Source organism: Aotus nancymaae, unplaced genomic scaffold, assembly GCF_030222135.1.
Source record: "Aotus nancymaae isolate 86718 unplaced genomic scaffold, 86718_ANA_hifiasm-v0.15.2.pri h1tg000021l, whole genome shotgun sequence".
Lineage (NCBI taxonomy): Eukaryota > Metazoa > Chordata > Mammalia > Primates > Aotidae > Aotus > Aotus nancymaae.
Window position 1 is genome coordinate 28,222,341 of NW_026988433.1, and position 18,226 is coordinate 28,240,566.

Below are 18,226 nucleotides of genomic sequence, written 5' to 3' on the forward strand. Positions count from 1 at the left end.
ATTCTTGTACTTTAAGAACTTTACATTTTCTCTTTTGTCTTCCCTCTGTTTTTATGATAGATATTAAAGTCTGACCAATGTTCTTCATAGCAAGTTTTTATCAACCACCTTTCATTTAATTAACATATATAGTGGAAATTTCAGAGAATGAAATGCATTGTAACTACTTGAAATTTATTTTTGGCAATCAAATTTCATGTGATAGTATGAAGTATAGTAACTAGAAAGTAATTTTCAAATTTTAATAACTGACCTATTAACCAAAATATAATTTTGTTTAATTACTTTTACATTTTATATTACAGGAGTAAATAATAAGTCTGCTCAAGTTCTGCTGCTTTTAGTGATTCCTGGACATTTAATTTTCCTCTACACTATTCATCTGATGAAAAGTGGTCATACTTCTTTAACGATAATCTTCATAGTAGTATATTTATTTGCTGCTGTGTTACAGGTAAGAGTTAAAACTTATTGAAATCTCTTTTATGCTCAGACTGCTGCAAAAGTACAACTATGGAAATCTAAAAACACATGACATATTTTGCCATTTTAAAAATCAACTGAACATCTTCATATTGATTTGATCTTAAAACCAATAAACAGTTTTTTGTTAGTCATCAATATTTATATTATTAGGTCCATGTAAACATTGTTTATTACAGAGTCAGATAATTTCACTATGACTATTTTTACTTTTTTTGTATATATTTTTTCTCTTGGGGTAAATAATCACATCTCTTTGCATTTCCATCATTTTCCATAAACCCACCTTTAATTTTTACCAGTGGTTCTAGTTTTAGTTTGGCTTCCTGGGCATGGCTTCTTGCTAAACTTTGTAGATTTGGTACCTTCTACAGTGAGGTAAGTCCTAATCCCTTAAGAGATCAATTCGAATAATTCTTTGAAGAGAAAACCTTTATCATTTGGCTTTCCAGAAGTTTGGCATATAGGAATGAGACTAAGAGGTAGGTATGTATACATTATTCCATTCAAAGAAATGGCATTGATGATAATGATGGTGATGAAATTAGTTGGCATTTATAGTGTTTCCTATGTGCCCAGAAGCATTATAAGTGCTTTATATGTATTGATTCATTTAATTCTCAGAATTAAATGAGATTTAATGTGCTGTGAGATTTGTTCTTCTGATCTAAATCAGCGATTTTCAAAGTGGGATACATACAAAGCAGTGCACCGTGTGGAGGAAGAAAAGATTAAAACTTCATTTGTTTAAAATATCTATTTTCCTCTATTTTTGTGTTTGCTTAGTAATAAATATATTTTAGCACAATGTTAAATAAGTATACCAAATATTTTATACTGAGAGAGCTGCATAATCTAAAACTTTTTGGAGATTACTGAGTTAAAACACAGAGGTGAGAAAGCACAGGGCTTATGCAAGATAAACTAATTCATATACAGGGTCTAACAGAAGGTAAGGTTAAGAAGATTGATTAGGGCTGGTGTTGAAAAGGCCTTCAATGTGAGGGAAATTAGCATCTATTCTTAAAATAACAATACCCTTACAACTTGACATTTTTAACTTGTCTATTATGCTTTATAGTGCCTTAGATTTTACTGAAAGTCACCTATCAAATAATTATTCATCTAGTAAACCTTTATGCTACTGGAGGAGGGATGGCTTTTAAATCCCAGGAGGAATAAGTTCAGACTCTGTACTCAAGGTTTAATAGTCTAGAGGGAAGACCACTACATGAACAAATAATTATAATGTACTGTAATGTAAGTACTGGGTTTAGCTATGTATGAAGTGTTTTCAGAGCTTGAAAGAAAAAGCAACTAACTCTACCTGGGGAGTAATCTTTTTCTACTTTTCAGTAGGGACAAAACCTATAGCAGATAGCTACTTTTATTGCTGTATATTATGTGGCCATTTATTGTTATATATGTTTGATGCTGTTCTCTGTGTAACTGTTGTGAAAAGATGCATTCTTCAGTCCCAGGGGAAATATTCAGAGACTGGTGTTTGGTCTGTTGATGAATAAGCCATTGCTGGAGCATATTCCTATTTCCAAGTCTACCTCGTAGCCTCATGGATTATTTGACATTTATGTTTATGGTTCTGTGCCAACATATTATCATGAAGCATTTCACTTAAGTCAATGAAGGATATAAGTAATTTTTCTAGTTTATTAAAAATAGGTTTCAGTATATATTAACCTCAGATCTAAAGTAGAATAACTATAATTGAGAAAACAGTAATTATTAGTCTCTCTGTGTATCTGTTACCCCCTCTGTAAAATGGGAGAGGTTGTACTATCTACCAAGATAAGCTACTTTGAGTATTCATTGAGTTACTTACATAAAGCGTTTTATAGTAGATGCTATGTAAGTATTAGCTGGCGCTATTGTTGTTGTTATTAAAGATAATATTGTAAACGGTGTGCCATTGAATTCAGAATGACAACTGGAAACTATACTGTTGATTGAATTTTCTTATGTGTCTTTTATAACTTTAATTTTATGGGCTTTGCTTTTCATTTTTCCCCCAAGAATCAGATAACTGCCAGAGTCGACCTTTGCATTTGCAGCCTGACATTGTGCATTATTCTAGTGGAATAGCTTAGAATCAGGTTGTAAATTCTCAGATCAAATCTACATGTTCTGATACTAGCATACACATAAGGACACACACGCACGTGTGCGTGCACACACATACACACACCTCTTTAAGGTTTAGGTAAAAGATCTTGACCTTCCCCCACCTTGCTTCAGTAATCCAAAGATGAACAGAATGAAGAAATAACTCCTTAAAGACAAAGAATCTTTGACCACTTAAAACTTAACCTTTTAATATTCTTCACTAGATTGGTTTCCTTTTTTAATCCACGTTAAATTTATATTGAAAACCTTGGTCCAAGATCTTACTCAAATACTTCAGTTCATGCCACTCTTCTCATCCCTAAACTCTCTAATTTGATTGGATATTCTATAGTGCAGCTTTCCAATGCAAGCTGAATTTCTCCCCACCTACATTCTTACCTCCTTGAGGATTGAAACCATGCCTTTTCCTTTGGTATTCCCTACAGGGCATGATATAGTGGTTGTTTTTCTTCATTATTGGTGTTTTGTGCACTTCACAGGCTAATACTCTTTGAGGAGCCTCTCTGCTAATTCCCCAGCCCACTAAATGAAGGAAATCTATTTGAAGGAAACTTCATATTGCACTTATTATAATGACATAATAACAATAATTTGCAGCACTTTTGCATTTACTCAGATATCATCTCTTCCTGGAAGCTTTTCTTGAATATCTGATTTCCTCTGAATTGCCTTATTCTCTATTTCCCAAAGTACCCTGTGAATACCATTATCCCAGCATTTTCCATATTATATCGACATTATCTATAATATTTATTGTGTCTGTCTCGCCCATTTTCGAGATAGGATCTTTGTTTTACTCATTTTTGTATCTCCAACACCCAGCCCTGTCCCTAGTGCTCAATTAATGCTTGTTAAAACTGAATCACTATACCTTGCCAGCTCCATCTCCTTCAGCGGAAGGAGGAGAAACTTTTATAACTGTATTTAGGTACAAGAAATCACAGAAAAATTAAAAAAAAAAATCTAGATTTTTCTTTTTTCTTTTTTTTTTTTTTTTTGAGACGGAGTTTCGCTGTTGTTACCCAGGCTGGAGTGCAATGGCGCGATCTCGGCTCACCGCAACCTCCGCCTCCTGGGTTCAGGCAATTCTCCTGCCTCAGCCTCCTAAGTAGCTGGGATTACAGGCATGCGCTACCGTGCCCAGCTAATTTTTTGTATTTTTAGTAGAAATGGGGTTTTACCATGTTGACCAGGATGGTCTCGATCTCTTGAACTCGTGATCCACCCGCCTTGGCCTCCCAAAGAAAAATCTAGATTTTTATTCTTGCCCTCAGTAAACACCAGTTTCCTCTCTTTCACTGACATAGGTATCCAAAATAAAAGCAATTAAAAATGAAACACAGAACCCCACAACTTCTAACAATGATTAGTTAAAACTGTAAGGTTTTACTGAAATGTTTAGAGATGAAATAACTTTGATTTCTGGGGAAGTGGAAGCGTAGGGGTAAAATTGGTCATGAATTGGTAATAGATGAAGCTGAGTGATGGTTCCTGAGAGTGAGTGGGGTTAATTTATACTCTTCTGCTTTTGTATATGTTTGAAGTTTTCCTTAATAAGGAGTTTTAAAAATAAAACTTTTAAATTTTAGATGTTAGTGTAAGAATTTTGTTTTTTTCAGAGTATATCATCTCTCTAATTTTGGTCTGGTAGCTGAATGGGTATTTCTTACTTCAAGTGAAAAGTAAAAAGTCAAATTTGAAATTCTTTGGCATTGGAATGACTGAGTTAGTTTTTTATTTTGCCCTTGGCACACATTAACTCAATTTTTTGAAATGATTTTTTAAATTTAAGAAAACCTACTTATATGTCACAAATTACATTGTTTGGGGGTATTTATTATGTGTCTTACAATTAGAAGGAAGCTATCAAATGTGGTTTTGTTATGTGATGTTTAGGCCATCGAACCACAGTCAGAAGATGTGATGGATTATACCCTATTCATGTTCTTGCCCAGTCCCCAAGAGCAATTAGAGTAGCCAGACCATCTCAAGACCAGAGTAATATGCTAAGAGACATTCATATTTGACACACTACCAATCACATTGCTTTTTGAGATTATTTTTCTTCTACAGTAAGGATGGGTTGTTACCTTACTAACCATCTTAATCCATTATACCTTTTATACCAGCAGTCAGCATTTATGAGACTACCAGCTGTGCTTAAGGCCACAGTTGTTGGTTTTAGAATATTTGTTGGTTTTAGAATATAATTTTTTATCTATGTCAAAATAGCACATTGAACCCACAGCTTTGATTTCATAGAAGCAGAGTATACTTTCCTCTACAAACTTAGACACGTTTTTTGGGTTCTTTCTCTCTAAGCAGTGATTTCCCCAGCCATCACATTTACTTATTTGGATGCTGCATTGACTGCTCAAAGCCTGTTAACTTATGAACTCAAAAGCGTAATATGGGATTCCAAGTTAGGATGGGCATTGTTGACCTTCCTTTTACAATGTACAGAAGGGAATCTTACTATCATCTTGAGGGTTTTCTGTTTGTTTGCCTTACGTCCTACAGTCTTCCTTGAAGACTAGTACCTTGACAGCATAATAAACCTGAGAAAGTATAAAGAAAACTATTAATTAAATAAGCATACTGACAATCTCTTAAGCAAAGAAGGAACAGCAGTACATCTTGGTTTGTTTCCCTATTTAATTTAAGGCCTCTACTAGTTGTTCCCCTTTGTGTTAGAAATCCCAAATATACATCCTCTGTCTATGAAAAAACAAAAGCAAAAACGTGTCATCTTGTTGGATGACGTATCCTACAAGATGCAAAAAGATTGTCCCTAGAAAAACTGAAGGGGGAGGGAAAAAAAGACTAATTAAATGGGCGATTGCAAATGTAAATAAGTCTTTACTATTCAAATCTCATTATTCTTATAATCTGTTTATTTTACTCATTTGATTAAAAACAACAATAACCTCTTTTGTTTTACTATTACGGTTTTCCTTTTTATTATGATGCTTATATACATATGGAGTATATAAATATTTTTTTTCTGCTATAAAATATCCCAGTGGGAAAAGAAAAATGAGACTTCTCTAGCCCTTAAATTCAATAGCCCTATTCTATTGAATTCCAACAAGGTATTTGTTAATGTAATTGGTAAACAATGAATTAAAACTATTTCTAAATGAAATGTTTAATTCTCTATTTTAGGCAATTGTTGTTTCTTACAGAAACTTAGATTGTTAAGAAATCTACTAAAATTCTGACAGCACCAAATTCCATGGGAAATTTATTTTGAAAGTTTGGTTGTAGAAAAACTTTGCCTTGGCTATATCTGTGTTTTCACATGGGAGAAACAAAATGTTTCTTTTAAGGGGTAGAATGACAACAAATTCTCAACACATGAAGTTGAGAATTGTAAATATCAGGATTTTGTCAAGTACGTAATACACATGATGTGCCAACTACCTTGCTACTCACTATACGAAAGAAATAAAAGGTGCTGTCCCTGCCCTTAAGAATCTTTCCTTAGCTACAGGAGCCTAGATTGAAATGCATGAAAAAGCTGGAGAAGAGCCCAAGACTTACTTCCTTATGACAATACAGTCTTCTTCCTCTTTAACTTCAAAATCAATTAAATTTTGTGTCTATGCCTGACTTTCATTCTTTGAAAGTGCTTTAATTGATTCTTTTTGGAGGGAGGAGATCAGACAATATAAGTTTTAACCACTGAGAAACTCAATATCAACAAATATAAAACTGCTATAGCAAAGTAGTAATGTTTATAAAACTTATTAATATAATTTTAAAAACAAGTCTTGTTAGCTTTTGCTAACAAATTCAAACTTGTTTTTGAATTTTATGCATATATGCAAATTGTACAATCTCATATCTCACAACAGATTGATATTCTCAAGGAAAAAACTTATTCTTAGCAAAGCCCAAGCCCAAATAAATGCCCCTCATAACAAAATTTATGATCAGCATATTAAATAATAAATTTCCTAATAAGTATTTCTGTTTTATAAATAAAGCTCCTGGTTGTTTTTGTGTTTGTAATATGAATATACCTACAGTACTAATAGTGCAGATTAAGAGCAAACATGTTCCATTGCTCATTTAGTAGAACATGCTTCGAGCAGATATACGGCCTTTGACCTCTACATACTTACCAAAAGGATCATTGACAGTATCCTGATTCTGAAGTCATATTCACATGATTCAGTGTTGTTATCTTGACTACAAAGGCATAGTAATAAATTTTGTCCACAAAAGAAAAAAATAACCCAGACTGTCTGTCATCCATACATTACATATAAGGGGGCAAAAGAAAGAAAAGGGAAGATAAGCCCCTAGTAAGCAGAGCATTGTAGAAAGATCAGAGTCTTCGGAATCACATTCGTGTCTGAATTTCTGCTCTGCTACTGATTATATGTCCGTAGTCAAGTTTCTTAACCTCTTAGCCCTTTTTTTCCCCTACATCAGAGGCTAGAAATGAGGGCTAAGATATATATATATATATCTCCCTATTCTATTGAATTTATATATATATAAAATACTTGGTAGAGTGTCTGGAACATAGTAAGTTTCCAGTGGCAGTAGCTGCAGTTTATCGTGCTTATTGTCATCGGCCTCTTTTCCTTCCCTCAGTGTTAGAGCTGGTTGTTCAATGCCCTGAGCCCCTTCTCATCTCCTTACTGCTCACCTTCCTTTTGGCCCCTGTTCTTTACTGCAGAACTCTTCTTATTCTCTGATGACAGCCCTAAGCTTCACATATCACCCTTTCGTTGCTGACTTCCAGACTGGTGTCTCCAGTCTGGACTCCTGTTCTACATCTCCAGTTAAATGTTGAAGAGATATCTCACACTTAACACATCCTGAACTAAATTCCTTATGCCCCTCATAACCTTTCCCATACCAGGGAGGTGGTGAGCAAGAAGCCACAAGTAGGGACAATGAAAAAGGAGATAGGCCAGCCTTAGATACACAAGCAAGGATCCCCTAAATCCCTCAGCCCTCAGCCCTTGACCCCAGACAGTCCCTCTGGGATAAGGAGAGCTTTACTCCCATAGGGTACCCCAAATCCTGACCATCATAGTCATCACCATTTTCTTGCTACTGGTGAGTCCATGCAGTCTAATAAGAAGACTCCTGGACTAGGAATAAGTCTTTCTGGGTTCTAATTCTAGTCCCTTCCTAACTCTATGACTTTTGCTAAGTCACAACACTCTCTGTGACTTAATTAACAGAGAGAGCTGTTAATAAGGTGGCAAGCATAAACCATTACTAAGCTAGACAAACTAGGAAGTATAGTGACCCTAGCTATCACTCAGATCCCTTCCTGCATTCATGATGTATGATTTTATGAGTTGCCATTGCTACAGTACAGATGATGTGTTACAAAACCATTGTTGTACATAACTAGTAAAATAGATGTTAATATTAAAACAGTCTGGTAATTAAAATAGTCTATTAATATTAAAATCATCTATAATTACTACTAGAGTAATATTAAGTTAAACTGGCTTTTATGGGTTAGCCAGAAAACCCAGGCAATACATAAAACACTGTTTTCCTGAAAACAATTGTATTCCAAGTTTATATAGCTAATGTTAAATTCATCGGTTAAGTTAGAAGCTATCAGTTATTAAATTTGTTTGACCTAAAACTATCTCCTTCAGGCTCCCAGATAGACTCCCATGTTTCTACTGTCTCTGTACTTTACCTAGAAAGTGTATATTCACCTATTTCTGCCATCATTTGATTTATTATTTTATAGTATTCAGTTATATCTTCTCTTGATCTGTAACTTTTTGAGGAAAATGGTACTGCTTCATTTATATATAAGCCATTTTATATGCTTCACCTAAATTGTTTTTTCTGAAAGTTTTTGATCTCTAACAGTTCCCTTCTTGCAATTGAAGCCACTTTTCCAATCTACATATGAGTTTCAAAAATAATAATGGCAAATATATTTATCATGAGCCATGCACTCTTCTAGGCACTTTATGTATATGAACTGATTGAGTCCTCACAACAGCCCAGTAAGAAAGGTTCTGTTATCATTTCCTATTTACAGATGAGGCAGTTGGCATAGAAGCTAAGTGATTTGTTGAAGTCTACACAGCAAGATGGAGACTGGCTCGAGTCTATATTCCTAACCACTGTGTTTTACAAGAATAAGTTTGGGGCTGGGTGCAGTGGCTCACACCTGTCATCCCAGCAGTTTGGGAGGCTGAAGTGGGTGGATCACCTGAGGTCAGGAGTTCGAGACCAGCCTGGCCAACATGGTGAAGCCCTCTCTCTACTGAAAATACAAAATTACCTGGGCATGGTGGCACGTGCCTGTAATCCCAGCTACTATGGAGCCTGAGGCAGGAGAATCAGTTAGGACCCAGGAGGCAGAGGTTGCAGTGAGCTGATATCGTGCCACTGCACTCCAGCCTAGGCAACAGAGCAAGACTTTGTCTCAAAGAAAGAAAAACAACAAAAAAAGTTTGATGCTTTGTTTTGCTTTTAGTGAGGATCATAGTTTTTAGGATGGCAACTTCTAAAGGTTTACAGCTGTCTCTTCTCTCTGGTTTCATTAGATCTTCAACTTGTTCCAGCCAGGCATATTGCCCCAGAAGGATATTCATTCCACAGGATCCACATGGAATCAATGCCTACTGAAGTCATGTAGGAATCCATTCCAGCACATAAATATCTCTGAATGTTCTGAGAGAAGGACAAAGTGCTATAGAAGTTCAGTAATGGGAGAGGATTTTCTATGTGGGGAAGGAAGTTTTATAGTGGATAAAATTTGGCTTTGTTGAAATCCATAGAAAATGCCATTTCAGCTAAAAGGGATAGCATTAGGTAAATGAGAAAAACTCAGGGTGTTTATGGAAAACAGCAAGAAATTTCTTGGATTAGAAGGAGTGCTAAAAAATAAGGTTAGAAATTACAGGTTGTAGCAAGATCATCAAGGAGCTTAAAGAACAGACTGTAAAGAGTTTAGGTTATTCTATAGAATGGTGATTTTCAGCTGTTTTTCCACTCCCAACAAACTTGAGAGATCTGACACATTCCTCTGATGCAGTGTGAGATAATTTACAGGGCTTAGGCTCTGGCTTCCACCATCAACTACCTGCATCAGCTTAGGCAGTCACTGCTCAGGCACTGTGTTTCCCACCTGTAAAAAGAGGCTAAGACCAGACCAACTTTGTGGATTGTTATAAGGATGAAATAATTCATTTAAGGTGTTGTTATTTTCATCATTATTGTCTTATTTTTTTAATATCATCATCATCAGTAGCTGCAGATACTGGGACAGTGACTCTCTTAGGGTGGCAGTAGAGCAATCAGAACCTTTGGAACCAGCATTAAGAGTCTCTACCTTGATTCTGATAAGGAATCTAGATAAGGAATAATGTAGCCATCTGGTAACAACATGACTGTAATTGGAATCCCAGGATAACCACCCAGGAGCTGATCAAGTTAATTAGCTTAGCCTTGGGCAAGTTACTCAATTCCTTGGAGTCTTATTTTCTTTGCATATAAAATGATAATGCTTCCTTTTTGCACAGTAGTTATAATATTTAAATACTTGGCACATAGTAGGCCCTCATTAAATGATGTAGTTATGTCTTTTTTTTTTTTTTAATCATGATGCTAACTCAAATCCTGTTCCTAGATGGCATCTCGAAGGAAAGACTTAAGCAACCGGAAGATTTAAACAGGTTACTTAATCTTCACATGTCTTCTCCCTCCTCAGGATTTAATTCTACCAGATTCTAACTGGAAGTGGATTTGTTTATTTTTTCTATGTGACTGTTCTGCCTCTGTCAAGATCTTAATTGGTTTCTCTGTCTGTCAGGTTGGGTTGAAGGAGAAGTATAAAGAGAATGAATGATAAAGGAGATGTGAAGGGAGGGCCTATAGTTCCTAGAATTTTTTCCTAGTTGTAAAAATACCTACTTTAACTTTTAGAGTTGATCAATATGGTTACCTTAAGATAGGAAGTTGAAGCAGGTGAATTTTTGAGATTATTTTTTAACAGCCTCATGATTGCATTTTTGTTATGTCATAGCGTGATTATGCTATTATAGCTTAGCTTGTAAGGTCTCCAATGGAGATACTTTTCTGAATCCATATTTATGATTAATTCTTTAGCTAGGTGTGCTTGGGCTCCAGGCCAGTGATGCACAGAAGATGAAATGACTGTCTGCCTTGTTGGAGGCACGCACAGCATGCTCGATTCCTGTGTGGAGAGGCACTGGGAAAGAGAGCTTTTTCAGCCTTGTCAAGCCTGATGAAGATGAAGGTAGAAGCAGGGAAGCTGAGCCATCTTTTCTCAAGTATTCTGCTTAGGACATTGCTTCTTGTGCTCTGAATTCTGCTGAGATTGCAGATATGATTTAGAGGAATTTTCACATCATCTACAAAAAAATCTTATAACATAGCTGAGTGAAAGCACTTAATTGAAAAGCATAAAAATAATTACTCAGGAAATTTGCCAGAATAAAATCTGGGTTGATTTATGACCCTAGAATATTCACGCCCAAAAAACACTGACCTGAATGATTCTATAATTGAAAATGTTTAGCTGTTTTTAAGAATAGATATTAGCACAGTATCAGTTTTTAATTTTAAAGCTAAATATCCATATTAGTTCAGCATAACAAAGGTAATCTAAATTGTATTCTTATACTATCTAGGGAAATACATTAAAGCAAAAAGTTTCCAAAGATTTTTCCATTAAAAGGGAAGCTTAAAGGGTATCAAAGGATGGTAAGACCATCTCTCAGTATCTGAAATAAAAAGACAAAGCTGAATTTTTACTTACTATTGTAACGGAGCTAGACTGGGATTGGGCACAAGCAGAGAAAATTATTGATCTTCTGTAGGATTTTAAAGAAACATGGCTTCAGGAACTGGCAGGTGTTCAAAAGCATGTTTGGACTGATGTCATCTGTAGAAGTATGATTACTTGGGTATAACTGTTGTTTGGTTGGCTCTCAGGGGTGTTTTTATTGGAATGGATTAGTTCCTAATTGGCTACCTCAGGAACAAGGACTATCATTGATTGGCTAGCTTCTAAAGCATGTTCAATGAGGCAAGTTTATCGATTGAATGAATTTAAAGCCCGTTCTGGTGGCTACTTGTTACCGTGGCTAAAGAACAATCGGTCTTTTCCAAGGAAGTGTAGAAACTTTTTTATTTTCAGCTTTCATTTTTTCTCTTCACACAGGAGATATAATTAAGAATTATCAAGACATTCAACTCTGTTGTTGATTCTCCTTGAAGATGAGATTTCAGTGTAGAGAACTGCTTTTCAGTTTAAGTGTCAATCAGCATAATTTCATATTCTTTTTATCTTTGAATCATTTGTTGAACCATCTGCTGAGACAATAGCTGTGCAAAAGCATTTGAGACCGGACAATAAGCATTAAATGACTGTGAGACAGACAAGAATAATGAGAAATATTTCAAGAAGGGACAAGAAGGCCTAGGTACTTCAGTACCAAGACATAAGATTTTTCAGGCCTGACTAAGAAAACAAGTCTTAATGTTTCTCTAGGTAACTCGGCTGCCTTTTTTTTTTTTTTCTTTTTAGCTTAGATATAGATTGATTGCTTCATTTCATCTGTAATGTTAATTCAGGTATAGTGTGAAGTGTTAGCAATGGTTTAGGTTGGCCAAGAGAAAATATAACACCATTGTATTATCTGTAGCTATAGTGATTAACTATAACTATTTGAGTTAAGGAAATTAAATTGTTCTCCCAGGGCTTGGACTGTGTTATTTACTGTATCAGACAATTTGGAATTGTCAATTCGAATTGTCCAATTGAATGTCCTGTTGATGGGGTTGATTTTTTTAGGTATTTGTTTCACTAGTTATTGTTTTCCCAGAAAGGACTAATGAGACATAATCCATCCAAGGGTATTGGGGAGTCATGTCCTTGGATTGGCTTAATAGCTCTGCAGAACAATTAGTCTTTTTCTAGATTGGCTTAAAGAAACTAATTCTTACATAGGAAGAAAGAACCAGGAATTGTATGAGAGAGAATCTGTAAAGACAGGAATGCAAAGGAGAGTGTGACATAGAGAAATTTTGTTCTCTTGGTCGTGGGTAGAATCTGTCTACTTGATGTAGTCATCTCTTTGTTCTGAGAATCTTAGGTTAGTAGTCAATTCTCTGCTTCTGATCATCTGCTTCTCAAGGTACGTTGAAGAACCCCAGTTTATGTTCTCTGATGAGTAGTTACTTTTTAGCTCTGCCAAAGTCTCTTTCATTTTTCCAGATAGCAGAGGATGTGGCCAGTTCAGGTTCATCCAGAGATTCTTTTTTATTCATCATTGAAACCTCAGCACCCAACCCTCTACCTGGCAGTAAATATTTATAAAATGAATATTGTTTTGTATTATTTGTGAATTATTTTAGGCATTTCAGTTATTCTTCACTTAGATTCTGATATCTCATTGAAAGCAGTAACTATGTCTTATTCTTTGAATTCTCCAGGAATCTCATAACACTGTTTTCTATGTTAGATATAATAAGTATTCATTAAATTAGATATATTGAGTGTACTTTGTATGGGTAATAGGGAAGCACCTGACAGGGTTCCCTATCTGAAAGAGGTAACAGATCAGTTGGAGAGATTAAACATACACATAAAACAATTTGAAGATACCTTTTTAAAAAGTAAAATTACATTCTCAACAAGTATTATAAAATATTCTATGAACGACTACAGTGATGTGTTGCTTAACAGTGGGGATAGTCTGAGAAATGTGTCGTTAGTTGATTTCATTGTGTGTGAACATCATAGAGTGTACTTACATAAACCTGGGTGGTATAGCCTACTACACACACACCAGGCTATATTGTAGAGCCTGTTGCTTCTGGGCTACAAACCTATACAGCATGGTACTGCACTGACCACTGTAGGTAATTGCAACAGAAGAGGAAGTACTTGTGTATCTAAACTTAGAAACAATGCAGTAAAATATGGTATTATAATCTTGCAGAACCACCACCTTATATGTGGCCCATTGTTAACAGAAATGTCTTCATTTGGAGCACGATTGTAGGTATTTTAGCATCATAGCCACTTTAGAATGCTAAACTTTACATTTGGCAGGGGCATGGTGGCTCATGCCTATAATCTCAACATTTTGAGAGACTGAGGTGGGAGGATCACTTGGGGCTGAGAGTTTAAGACCAGCCTGAGCAACATGGGGAGACCCAGTCTCTACAGAGAGAGAGACAGATTTTAATTTTATAATTAAAAGTAAATAGGCTGAGCGCAGTGGCTCACACCTGTAATCCCAGCATTTTAGCAGGCTGAGGCGGGCAGATGGCTTAAGCTCAGGAGTTCAAGACCACCTGGGCAACATAGTGATACCCCATCTCTATTAAAAATGAAAATGACCATTTAATAAATGAAAGTAAATAAAGCTTCATAGTGAAGTACTATACATCAGGGATAATGAATGATCTACTACAACTCTACGCAACAATATAGTCACAGCAATATTGTGAATCTCACAAACATAAGGTTAATCAAAAGAAGCCAGACATAAACTACATATTGTATGATTATATTTATAGTAAGTACAGAGATAGGCATAAAAGATTTTTTCAAAAGTAAATCAAGTTTGATAACTAACTTCTGCCAGCATAAGAACTAACATCTTGTAGGGAGTAATAGGTTGTCCTTCTAATTTGAAAACTGACTAGTAGGTGATAAGTCTCATTCTTTTTTTTGTCATTTGACAAGCCCTTGGTTTTAAATATTTAGAAGGAGAATATGAAGAAATATTAAGTGTTTATTAACTGCCAGACAATATGTATTTTATTTACATTATCTCATTAATCCTTTCAGCAGTCCTCTGAGGTGTGTATCATCTCCCCTACTTTCTAAATGAAAAATCCGAGTAAATGGAAAGCTTAAAAAATTTGCCCAAAGAAATATACGGTCCGCCCTCCACATCCGTGAGTTCCATATATGTGTATTCAACTAACCTTGGATCGAAAATATTCAAGAAAAAAAATTTTAGAGTTCCAAAAAACAAAACTTGAATTTGCCTCACACTACATTGAATCTTCATGAGTGAAGTGATGTGTTGGCATTATATTAAGTATTATATAAGTAATCTAAAGATGATTTAAAGTATACAGGAGGACATGTATAGTGCAAATACTATGCCATTTTATATAAGGGACTTCAGTATCCACAGATTTTTATATCCATGGATTTTGGTATCTGCAGGAGGTCCTGAAACCAATCTCTGTGGTTATAGAGGGACAGCTGTATTAGTTAAGTGGCAAATGAGATTTGAATTTAGACATATTACTCCAAAGCCTATGATCTACCTCCCCAAACACAGGAGATAAGTAAAAGGATTGAGAACAATCTGGTTAATTCCATTAATTGGTAATGGGAAGTGACAGGAAGAATTCCTGTACTCTAGGGTAGGGGTCACAAGCTTTTTCTGTAAAGGGACAGACAGTAAATATTTTAGGCCTTTAGGCCATATAGTCTCTGTCGCAAGTACTCAACTCTGCCATAATAGTGCAAAAGTAGTTGTAGATGATATGTAAATACATAAACATGGCTATGTCCCAATAAAACTTTGTTTATGGATACTGAAATTTGAAATTTATATAATTTTCATGTGTCATAAAGTAACATTCTTCCTTTGACTTTTTTAATATTAAAAACTAAAATTATTCCTAGCTTGTGGGCCATATAGGGCTAGATTTGCCCTGCAGGCTATCATTAGGTGACAATGGCTGTAGTCTATTGCTGGGAAAGCTGCACACTGCTACTCAATATGTCAACATGCAAAGACAAAATCTACAATCTACAAAGACAATGAAAAAGATCAACATTAAGGCATACTTTATATACAAGAGAAATAATTATATACAGTAAAGTACACCCGTGCTGACATATGCATATACCCATATAACAACTACCATCATCAACATAGAAAATATTACCTTTGCCTCCAAAAGGTTCCCTCATGCTCCTTTGCAGTCACTTCCCCTCCATGCCAGGCACTAGGCAACCACTGCTTTCTCCTCTGTCACTATAAATTATATTTCCCTTTTCTAGAATTTTATATAACGAATCTAAGTATGTACTCTTTGTTTCCTCCTTTTACTCAACATCATATTTTTGAAACTTGTCCATATTGTTACATGTATTAGTAGTTTACTTCTGTTTATTGCTGAGTAGTAGTCCATGGTATGAATAAATCACAACTGGTTTCTCCATACCTGTGAATGAACAGTTGGTTTGTTTCTAGTAGGGGCTATTATATATGAAGCTGCTATGAATATTTGATATAAATGTGTTTTCATTTCTCTTGGGTAAACACATATAGTAGAATTTCTGGGTCTTATGGAAAGTAAATGTTTAACTTTATAAGAAACTGCCAAGATGTTTTCCAAAATGATTATACCAATTCTGCATTCCCACTAGTATGAGAGTTCTAGTTGCTCCACATTTTTGTCATCACCTAGTATTGTCAGGCTTTCTATTAATACCTTTAGCCATTGTCGTGGCGGTAAGGTGGTATCATGGTGATCGTAATTTGCATTTACCTGATGACTGACGATATTGACTATATTTTTATGAATTTATTAACTATTCATGTTTTCTTATGCCCATTTTTTAAAAAATTGGGTTGACATTATGGAGTTATAAGAGTTCTTTATATATTATGGATGCTACTTTTTTTGTTAGATAAATGTATTGGAAATATTTTCTCACAGTTTATGAATTGCCTTTTGATTTTCATTTTTAAAAGTTTTATTGTGTATTTTTGAGGTTTACAATATGATATTGAAATGGGAAAAGTTCCTTGTCCCCCTCACAGTACATGCAATGGGGGTGTGGCTTGCTTCTTCTGTACCCTGCTGCTCAAACCTCTGGGGGAGCATACAGATGGGCAGGCTGTGGGGCTCCAACCCCACAGCAGTGTCTAGGGGTGAATGTTTACAGCTGAAGCCCCAGTGGGCGTGTGTTATAGGGTGCTCTTTTAGTTTAGCCGTCCATAGATGGCTTATGTTAGCTCAATTAGACCCCTGCCTTGTCACAAGGACAGACAGCTTTCTGTATACTGACCGGGGTTCTTTCCTTGGTGTACGAGAAGAATCGGATCACACGTGGGCTTAGAGAATGAGTGCGAGGTTTTATTGAGTGGAAGTAGCTTTCAGCAGATGGGGGAGCCAGAAGGGAGATGGTTTTCCCCTGGAGCCGGGCCACGTGGTGGCCTGGGCTCTCCTCAACTGCCCCAGCCAAACCCCACGTTGTTCTGCCGGTCAGTGCCCTGCTAGCTTGCTGGTGCCTGTTGGTGCATTCCTCCCAATGTTCAGCTGCCCATATGTTCCTCTGCTGATGTGCTCCTCTTGACATCCAGCTGCTTGTATGTCTGCTTGCTAGGGTCTCAGGGTTTTATAGGCACAGGATGGTACGTGGTAGCCAGGGTGGTCTTGGGAAATGCAACATTTGTGCAGGAAAACAAAAAGCCCTAGCCAGGGACTATGCCTTGCTCCACACAGCACTTCCTTTCCCCACTTTCCTATCACTTAAAGGGACCATGCTTTTCCCAGTACTTCTGTATCATTTCCCCCCTCTGAAGTGGTAGGTAGATCTTACTGCCTTTAGAATATGAATGGTGATTGGTATTACCTGCTTCCTGCCGACAGGGGGCATTGTTTTGGGAGAAAACAGCAGTCAGATTCCTCCCAGTCTATCTAAGGTTTCCTACCAAAGGGGGAGCCATCACCTGAGGCGCCAGTTACCTGACCATTTGGAGTTTGATGGCTTCTAGGCATGAGAGGAAAAAAACAAGTTTTATCAGCTTAAGTATGGTTGGGTTAAATGTGTATTATACAAAAGAATTTAGTCCCAAAGATTATAGCAATAAGAAGTGAAATATACAAACAACAACATTGTACCCCGAGCCTTTTCACCCTGGTGAAAGACATTAAATCTTGTATGGGAGTAGATAAACTTTTAGAATGAGAGATAACTGTTCCTGCCATATCTTTAGCAGTTAACAGGTGCACCCTTGGGAATTCTGGGGTTTGTAGGCTTGCCTGGGGGCCATTAAAGCTTCTTTCTCTTTCCTGTATTTCCTCCCCCTTTGCTGGGCCTCCCTGCCTCTATTATAAAAGACCGAGGTGGCTACTTTAAGGAGGTTCTCTAAAGTACTATCTGGTCTTAGGTCCTGTATTTATAGCTTCCTCCTGATATGAGGGACTGCCTTAGTAATAAATTTATCCTTTAGGATTAGCTGTCCCTCAACTAAATCAGGAGATAGGAGACGTGTGCTTTACCAAGGCCTCTCTCAGCCATTCCAGGAAGGCTAAGTGGCATTTTCATCAAATTCCTGGTCGATGATGTACAACACAGTATAATCGGGAGGCTCTGACTTAGTCCTACATAAGCCCTCTATTATGCACACCTAAGCATGTCTCCTCTTCCAGTCTTCCACCTCATCGCTGGGATCTCATTTAGGGTCATACATTGGTACTGTTTCTCTTCCAGTTGGATAATATTCGCCCCCTTCCCTGACACTATATGTGATACAAAGTTCATAACCAAATCTCTCTGCTGTTGGCAAAGCAGCCTGCTTTTCAGTGT

At 36.3% G+C, this 18,226-nt stretch overlaps 1 protein-coding gene across 6 annotated transcripts in view; it reads left to right on the top strand.

Moving 5' to 3' along the window:
• The window catches only part of SLC41A2 (solute carrier family 41 member 2), a 148,737-nt gene that overhangs the window by 104,886 nt on the left and 25,625 nt on the right, over positions 1–18,226 (top strand). For all 6 annotated transcript variants that reach the window (XM_021675547.2, XM_012469199.3, XM_012469200.3 and 3 more), the window contains exon 10: positions 306–454. In XM_021675547.2, the coding sequence (XP_021531222.2) occupies positions 306–454 (149 nt within the window). The remainder of the gene's footprint in view (positions 1–305; positions 455–18,226) is intronic.